General features: G+C 61.7%; 3 protein-coding genes across 10 annotated transcripts in view; 1 reads left to right on the top strand and 2 right to left on the bottom strand.

The window, feature by feature from the left end:
- Positions 1–259: 259 nt before the first annotated feature.
- Positions 260–3,140, bottom strand: PPIL1 (peptidylprolyl isomerase like 1). The gene is made up of 4 exons (XM_039710883.1): positions 2,999–3,140; positions 1,685–1,839; positions 1,537–1,605; positions 260–543 (listed from the first exon to the last, which is right to left on the bottom strand). The coding sequence occupies exons 1-4, from the start codon at positions 3,052–3,054 to the stop codon at positions 323–325; spliced, it is 501 nt and encodes a 166-aa protein (XP_039566817.1). The 5' UTR covers positions 3,055–3,140; the 3' UTR covers positions 260–322.
- Positions 3,141–3,283: 143 nt separating this feature from the next.
- On the top strand, positions 3,284–7,141 carry PSRC1 (proline and serine rich coiled-coil 1). Of its 2 annotated transcripts, none has more exons than XM_039710902.1 (7): positions 3,284–3,337; positions 4,404–4,441; positions 4,524–4,581; positions 4,984–5,323; positions 5,517–5,673; positions 5,752–5,922; positions 6,009–7,141. In XM_039710902.1, the coding sequence occupies exons 2-7, from the start codon at positions 4,426–4,428 to the stop codon at positions 6,122–6,124; spliced, it is 858 nt and encodes a 285-aa protein (XP_039566836.1). In that variant the 5' UTR covers positions 3,284–3,337; positions 4,404–4,425; the 3' UTR covers positions 6,125–7,141. The 2 variants fall into 2 exon arrangements, with proteins under 2 accessions (XP_039566836.1, XP_039566835.1); XM_039710901.1 differs by having other exon boundaries at positions 3,318–3,432.
- Positions 6,411–8,604, bottom strand: part of CELSR2 (cadherin EGF LAG seven-pass G-type receptor 2) — a 30,992-nt gene continuing 28,798 nt past the window's right edge. For 4 of the 7 annotated variants that reach the window (XM_039710892.1, XM_039710897.1, XM_039710893.1 and 1 more), the window contains 2 exons: positions 8,355–8,583; positions 6,411–7,256 (listed from right to left, as the gene is read on the bottom strand). In XM_039710892.1, the coding sequence (XP_039566826.1) occupies positions 7,229–7,256; positions 8,355–8,583 (257 nt within the window). In that variant the 3' untranslated portion in view covers positions 6,411–7,228. The other 3 variants (XM_039710894.1, XM_039710895.1, XM_039710900.1) reach the window with 3 other exon arrangements.

Here is an 8,604-nt window from a genome sequence, read left to right as displayed (position 1 = left end):
AAGGACACTCTGGGCAGTCCCAGGAAACTTTGAGGACACACAGACACAACACAGTAGAGGTAAATTTGGGTCTCTGGCATCCACTCTGCACACCCAGGAACTCAGGCCACTGGGAGCTCCATGTCCTCAAGGAGAGACACCCACCCCTCCAAGGGCACCCACAAACCCTTTGGGTGGGGCTCACAACCTCCCAGACCCCACTATGCCAAAGACACTTCCCCCACCTCCCCGTAAAACCATCACTCTGTAGGGGAGCCCACCACATCCAACATCCTTTATTACAAACGAGCAGTACAATCTGGAGGGAGGGCACCCCACATCCCTATCCCGATGGATACGCCTTGATGACCTTTACATCGTCGAGGGGTCGGTCCTGGGAGTTGGTCTCCACCATGGCTAGGCGCCCCAGCACCCCCATTCCTTGGCACACCCTCCCAAAAATGCTGTGCTTCCCATCCAGCCACTGTGCCGGGCCCAGTGTCAGGAAAAATTGGCTTCCATTGGTGTCCGGCCCTGCATTGGCCATTGCCAGGATCCCAGCGCCTGTGAGACATAGGGACATGTCACCTCATGGATGGGGATACAGGGAACATGCCACCCCACAGCCTAGGTTCCAGCATGATGGGGGACATGTCATCCCATGGGGAGATGTCGTCTCATGGCCAAGATCCCGGTATCATGGAAAACATATCACTCCAAGATTGGGATCCCGGAGGGCATCATCCTATGGCTGCAATTCTTGGGACATGTCACCCCATGGACAGGCTCCTGGGGAACCTGTCACCTGACAGAGGGTTCTTAGCGTACATCAGTAACAACTTGCTCCCATTGCTGTCCAGCCCTATACTGGCCATCACCAGCATCTCAGTGCCTGCGGGACATGGGCCAAGGGTTCTGGCAACCTGAGGGACATGCCATCATATGACCAGGGTCTTGGAGGACATGCCACGCCAGGGATGGGGTCCTGGGGGACATGGAGGACATGCCACCCTATAGATGGGGTCTCAGGGACATGTCATCCCCTGACTGAGGTTCTGGTGTCATGGGGAAACTGTCATTCAATTGAGAGGTCTTAGGGGAACATGAGGAAGAATTGGCTCCTGTTAGTGTCCAGCCCCATGTTGGCTATCACCAGGATCCTGGTGTCTGTGGGGAACAGGGACACATCATACCAGGAATGGGGGACATAGAGGACAGGGCATCCCATGGCAAAGCTCCTCAGGGTCACGTCACTCCACGGATGGGGTTCTGGGGACACAGAGGACTTGTCACACTATAGATGGGATCTTGGGGGACAGGGGAGACATGTCACCTCATGGCCAGGGTCCTGGAGGACATACTCCATGACCAGCCTCCTTGAGACATGCCACCCCATGACTGGAGTCCTGGAAGTCATGTCACTCCATGGACAAGGACACAGGGGACATCCCATCCCATCCCGCAGGTGTGTTCTCAGGGGTCCTGCCCCTCTATAGGTGGGGTCCTGGGGTCCCAGGGATGCCCCTCCAGTGTTCTTCCAGTGCTGGCCCCACTCACCAGTGAACTTCAGGTCAGGGTGCAGCTCGTCCTCAAACTGTTTCCCGTAGATGGAGGCGCCACCACGGCCTGCAGAGGGATTCAGGGGTCAGCAGGAACCCCTGGCATCAGGGAAGGTCCCAGGGAGATTTCAGAGGCCTGCGCTCACCAGTACCCGTGGGGTCCCCTCCCTGCACCATGAAGTCCTTGATGATGCGGTGGAACTTGGTGCCGTTGTAGTACCCGCGGCGGCTCAGCTCAGCAAAGTTCTTGCAGGTGCGGGGGGCGTGTTGCCAGTACAGTTCCAGCACAAGTGGGCCCATCCTGGGATGGGAACATAGGGAATGGGAATGGGAAAGGCATCAGAAATGGGGAACAGGAATGGTAATGGGAAAAGGAAATGGGGTCATCCCAAAGTGATACCCACATCCCCAGCTCCAGACCAAAGCCAGGGGCTGTGTTGCCAGTGCAGCTCCAGCACCAGCAGGCTCATTCTGTGAATGGGAACAGCAGGAATGGAATGGGAGAGAGGATCATAACACTGTGACTCCCACACCCAATTTCAGACCAAAGCTAGGGGCTTTGTCTGCCAGTACAGCTCCAGCACTGGAGAGCCCATCCTGGGAATGGGAAAACCAGGAACAGGAACAACACTGGGAGTGGGGAACAGAACCAGGAACAGAAACAGGAGATGGGGGGGGGGTCACCCTGCTGTGAACTCCTCCACATATAGGGTCAATTCTTGCAGCTGCAGAGCAGCGTCATCCCACTGTGACCCCCAACCTCAGTTTCAGACCAAAGTCAGGGGGCTGTGCTGTTAGTACAGCTCCAGCACCAAGCAGGCCCATCCAGGGAATGGGAAATAGGAATATAGGAAATGGGAACAGGAAGGGTACCAGGAAACACCTCAACGTGACCCCTCACTCCCCTCCCCCCCATCCCCAGGGTCAGCCAGGGACAGGGACCAGAGGGGTGAGAGGGGATGGGGGGCAATGGGACCCCAGGAGGACATGGATGGCTCTTGGTACCAGGGGAAACAACCAGGACTGACTGGTTCTGTGCGGTATCGGGAGACACTGGGGCAAACGGGATACTACGGGGTCACTAGGATCTGCCTGGTACCGAGGGTCTGGGGGTTACGAACACCATGGGGGACACCGGGGGAACAAGAGGCCCTCTAGTAACGAGGCGGAAACCAGGACTGGTTCATATTGGGGGATAACGGAGCTGTCCCGTTCTGGAGACACTGGGAGCTTCTTCCACCTGTGGAGTTCAAGATGTGCCTTATACCGGGGGATCACGGACACCGCGGACTGCCCCGGGAGGACCACGGACTCAAGAACACTGGGGCTGCATGGAAGTCGGGGGGAGAGGGAGCGGACACCGATTTACCACCAGTGCCGCGGAAGGGGGCGCGACAAGGGGTGCAGGGACTCCCGTGCCGGTGCCGGTGCCGGTACCGGAGCGATGCCCCGCCCCTTACGTGGTCTCCATGGAAACGGTGGGCGGCTGCCAGGAGTCGGGCGGGACGGCGGCCATGCTGCGGAGGCACCGACGGCGGAACGACCCTCAGCTGCCACGCTTCCGGGCCACGCCCCCAGCTTATGGAGGCGGAGCGCAGGGGAGCGGAAGAGCCAATCAGTGAGGCGAAAGGCGAGGAGACTGGCCAATCGGAGTGGAGGTTTAAAGGGCGCGAGCCAATCGGAACCCGGGGCGGGCGCGCCGCGATTGAGCCGCAAGGGGAGGGGGAATTCGAACGAGACCACGCCCTTTCGTTAGGCCACGCCTCCTTGGCGCGCGCGACGAGCGGGAGCCGGGGGCGGTGAGGTGGTGGGGGAGAGGGGGGACGAGGGCAGACCGAGACCCCCGGGTAGAGGGGAGACCGGCGGGGAGATCGGGTGGGCCGCTGAGCGCCGGGTAAACAACCCTATGCGGAGATGGGGAGACGTGGGGTCGGGGTGAGGGGCTGGGACCTCCTGGTAGGGGCTGAGGACCCCAGGGCTGGGGCTGTGGGGCCTGAACCCCCGGTGGGAGCTGGGACCTTCTCAATGTGGGGCTGGGGTCACGAAGGGATTGGGGTCCGGGCTGGGACTCGTCATTGGGGCCGGAACCCTCTTAGCCTGGAGTTGGGACCCCCTAATGTGGGACTGGGGTCTCCTGGGCTGGGGGTGCGTGGCTGGGGGATTCCCCAGGTGTGGGGGGGGGATCGCTCCATCATGGGCTGAGACCCTACAGTGTGCGGCTGGGAGGCCAAGGAGTGGGAATGGAACCCCTAGGGTCGGGGTTTGGGGCTGACACCCCCCGCCTGGGAGCTGGGAGGCCTAGGAATGTGGATGGGACTCCCTCGGGATCGGGATGCAGGGCTGGGACCCCTAGCTACGGGAATGGAGTCCCCTTGCATGGGGCTGGGACCCCCTGAGGATCAAGATTTGGGGCTGGGGGGCCGCCGGGGTCAGAGTGTAGGTGTGGGGCTGGGACCCCTGGGTGTGGGGCTGCAACCTCCCAGCGGGGTTGCGCCCCCTCGGTGTTGGGCTGGGGTTCCCTGATAGGGGCTGGGAACCACCCCATTGTGGCACTGGGGACTCACACGGATCAGGGTGAGGGGCTGGGACTTCCCCTTGTGGCACTGAGGACACCCGGGCTGGGGGTGCTGCGCTGTGGTCCCTGGCGGAGGTCGCCGGTGTCACCCCGCCTACTGGCGCCGGCGGAGCCATCCTTGTCCCCATCCCGGTGGCACCGAGCCCGGCAGTGCCTGGCACTGGCCGTGTCACCCGCACGCTGGCCGGTGCCACCAGGCCCCCGCGGGGGGTTGGGGACACGGAGGGGCGGGTAGGGGCACGGGTGGGGAACCACGGTGGGGTCGGTGGTGACCACCCCAGCTCCCGCAGGTGGCCCCGGTGCCCTGAGGCGATGGCCGAGGACCGAGGTACGGCAGCGCCAGTGCTGCATGTCCCCCATATTTCCCCCCTGGGGAGAGGGGCCAGGGCTCACTCCCAGTGTCCCCCTAGATGTTAGATTTGTCACCGAGGAGAGCTTCGACTTCAGCGTGCTGTCCCCGTCTGACAGGTACGGGAGGGTAGTGGGGACAGGGCACCCTGTGGATGGGAACAGAGGGGACAGGGCACCTTATAGTTGGGAACATAGGGAATAGGAGGGGACATGGAGGACAGGGCACTTCATTGTCAATGTCCTAGGGGACACGTTACCCCATAGATGGCGTTGTGGGGGATGTGGCAACTCATAGCTGGGGTCCTGAGGGCCACAGCACCCCAAAGATAGGCTCCTAGGGGACATGTCACCCCATGAACACGGTCCCGGGCATCCTGTGGATATGTCCCCCTCATAGATGTGGTTCTGGGGGATGTGTCACATAATGAATGGGGTCCTGGATGGTATGGGGGGGGTTCCTGCTACTTCTTGGCAGCGGCGCTGGGAGCTGACACCACCATTTCCCCTCCCCATCTGCAGCCAGGAGGAAGAGGAGGATGAGGATAGCCCGGGCGGGGGGTGCCAGCACGGGGGCAGCAGCGCGCACTGGAGTCCCCTGAGTGGGGCCCATCTGGAAGAGATGGTGCGGGAGGCCACGCGCCTGGCGGCACAGTTGGAGGGGTGTCACCTGCCCCCTCCCGCTCCCAGAGACCCCCCGGGACCCACCACCACACCCCGCAGCCCCCGCCGCCAGACCTTCGTGGTGAAGGACAGCCCGGTGCGGGCACTCCTGCCCACCGTGGAGTCTCAGGGACCTGCCCCTATCCCCCGCCTCCCCACCAAGCCCCGGGGGGCCTCTGCTGCCACCAGTGTCCCCAAGGTAGGTGAGAGCCGGTAGTAGGGGTCCCAGTGTAGCCATGTTCCATCCGGGCTGAACACCCAGATCCCCCCCAAATCCATTCTAGATGGGGGCAGTGAGTGCCCCCCTGTCGCCAAGGGGCATTGTGACCCCCACCCCAGCCCTGTAGGTGCGGGGGGCACTCATTGAGTGATGTCCCCTGCTCTATTTTCAGGCACACCCCAGCCGTAATTCCACAGCAGCAGCAAAGGGACCCTCGGGTGGCAGGGGGCTCCCCGCTAGTCGCGTGGGCCCCCCCCGGCCATGTCCTCCCCAGGGGCAGGGAGCTGCTGCCCGGGGCAGGTCAGAGCCCCCCCAGGCGGGGACAGCAGGTAGTCATGGCAAGGGGCTGGGGACACCATGGCCATGGGGGTTCCTGGGCCATACCCCAACCCCCCCTCTCTCCCCAGGCCAGGCTAAGGTGAGAGGGGGCACAGTCTCCTGCCCCCCCCCCACCCACCAGCCCCATACCAGGACCACCACCACCCTTGTCCCCTCTGGCTGTTCCCCGGCACCCACTGCCCTCCCCAAGGTGTCCCCTCGGACTCCAGCAACAGGTGGGAGGACCCCCACACCCAGAGGTAAGGATGTAGTGGGGTTCGGGGGGTTCGGGGGATGCCCCATCCCCCATGCCTCAGTTTCCCTGTGGCTTCTTTCCCCTTTGCAGGTGCAGGGGCAGCACGGGCAGCCCCCCCAACTGGTGCCTCAGGGTGCAAACCAGGAGCCCCCCCCGCCCGCCTGCGGCCCTCCCGCAAGACGGCGGTGAGCAGCACCCCGAGGTGACACCCCCAAACCACCCCACACCCACCCAGAGGCCCTGGGGGCACCCAGACCCCCCCTAGGTACCAGCTAAGGTACCTAGGCTGGGGGGGGCAGAGCCAAGGCCACCCCAGGGATGAGTTGAGGCATCCACTGGGTTTTGGAAGGAGGCAGGCAGCACCAGGGGCTCCTAGGGAGCAGCCAAGGCACCTGTTGGGTTGACAAGTTGCAGGGCAGAGTTGGAGCCCGCAGGGACCAGCTAAGGTTGGGGTGGCAGAGCCAGAGGCCTCCCCAGGGATGAGCCGAGGCACTCACTGAGTTTTGCTTTAATTACAAAAGATCCCATCAGCAGTAGGAAACCCCCCACATCCCTCAGCACCCAGGGGTCCCTCATCCCCCCAACACCCATCCCTGGGTTCCCCCACCTGAGCCTCGCCCCTGGGTAGGGGGGTGCCAGACTTCCCTGTAACCCCTAGCTGATCCCCCCCTCCACATGCCCCCCACCTGGGGGAGTTGGCACCATGGGATGGGTTGCACCTTCATGGAGGTTGGCACCTTGGGGGGCAAGGGGAGTTGGCACAATGGGGGAAGTTGATTATAAATTCCTTTTTCTGTATTTTCATGTATTTTTTAAATAAAACACTCTGCTGGGCAAAGGAGCTGGGGGTGATCATGGGGGGACAACAAGGGCACCCTGTGCCACCTCCCCAAGGTGCCAATCCCTGCAAGGATACAAAGTGCACTGAGGGAGGGGTTGTGGCTCCCTACTCTTTCCTGATGTCCTCCCCATCCTTGTGCACCCCCAGTCCTGGTGTGTTCCACCCCCTGCCCCCACCATCCTGGTGCCCTCCCTGTCCTGGTGTCCCTGGCACAGTGGGTGGGCTGCCTGCTGGGTGGGTCCCCATTAGATCGAGGTCTCGTCGCTCCTGGTGGGGGGGACGAACAGATGGGGGGAGGTGGGGGATGGATACAAAGTGCAGGATGGTGGGAGAATAAAAAACAAGACAGACAGATGCGTGATGGAGGAGGTGGGTGCTAGGGTGCCCTCTGTGCCCCCCAGCACCCAGCAGCAACCCCTGGGGGGAGATGGTGGGGTGGGGTTTGCGGGGGAGCCCCCAGCCCCACAGGTTAATGGAGAAAATTAAAAAACAGAAATCTGGGGGGTGGAGGAGGAAAGAAGAGTACGGTTAGTGCTGCTGTGCCACCTCTGCCCTGGGCATCCGTGGGTGGTCAGGGGCACCTAGTGGGTACCCCAGCACCCAGTGAATGCTCCAGTGGGCACCCTGGTACCCAGTGGGCAGCCAGTGGTCAATGGGCACCTTTGGACAGTCAGTGGGCACCCAACATGCACTCCAACACCCAATGGGCACTGTTAGACCCAAGGGGCACCCAGTGGTCAGTGGACACTCATGAATAGTTAACACACTCCCAACAGGTGCTGTTAGACCCAAGGAGCACCTAGTGTGCACACAGAGGTCATGAAGCACCAATGGACAGTCAGTGGACACTGAATAATGGTCAATGGATGCACAATGGGCATCCAATGGTCAATGGGCACCCATGGACAGTCAATTGGCATCCAGTGGGTGCAGTTACACCTGATGAACACCCAGTGAGTGTGTGAGTCAATGGACATCCAATGGGTATTCAGTGGGTAACCCAACACTCAATGGGCACCCAGTAGGAATCTAGTGGGCACCCAACAGCCACCTTTGCACCCCATGGGCACCCCAGAGGAATCCTAGCACTCAATGGTCACCTGTTGGTTACCTTGGCACCCTATGGACACCCAACAAACACCCTTACACATGATGGGCACCCTGGCACCCAATATTCACTGGATTCAAAGGGCACCTGTTGGGTACCCTGACACCCAGTGGACACCCAAAGGGAACCCTGGAACCTGATGGATACCCGACAGGTAATGTTGTACCCAATGGGTGTCCAGTCAGTACTGTGGCACCTGATGGGCAGCCAACAAGCAATGTTGGACCCAATGTGTGCCCAATAGGCACCTGAGAGAAACTGTGGCACCAAATGAGAGTGCAACAGGAACCTTGGCACCCTGGTACCCAGCCATCCTTGCATCTGACAAGCACCCAAAGGGTACCTAACAAGTGGTGTTTGACTGCTTGTCCACCCAACAGGAACCCTGGCACCCCAAGGGCACCATCAAACCCAACAGGTGCCCAGAGGGCACGCTGGCACTCAAATAACTCCCAATGAGCACCCCTCAGACGTGGTGGGCACTCACTCGGAACCAGAGGAGTCCTCGTCAGCAGTGCCTGTGCGGATGCTCATAGCAATGGGGGTGAGGCCGCTGAGCTGCTCCTGGAGGCTCTGCCGAGGCCGGGGGACAGGGGGGGGCCCTGCATCACTGCCCGAGGAGGCAGCCGTGCATACGGGAGGCGGTGGGGGCGGCCCAGGGCGCTGGGCACTGCCCCGCTCACTGATGGGGGGCAGGCACTTCTTCTTCAGTATCCCTGCAGAAGAGCATCACCCAT

Source organism: Passer montanus, unplaced genomic scaffold, assembly GCF_014805655.1.
Source record: "Passer montanus isolate IOZ18808 unplaced genomic scaffold, ASM1480565v1 scaffold237, whole genome shotgun sequence".
Lineage (NCBI taxonomy): Eukaryota > Metazoa > Chordata > Aves > Passeriformes > Passeridae > Passer > Passer montanus.
Note: the sequence above shows the minus strand (reverse complement) of the source record. Positions and strands in the feature narration are given on the sequence as shown.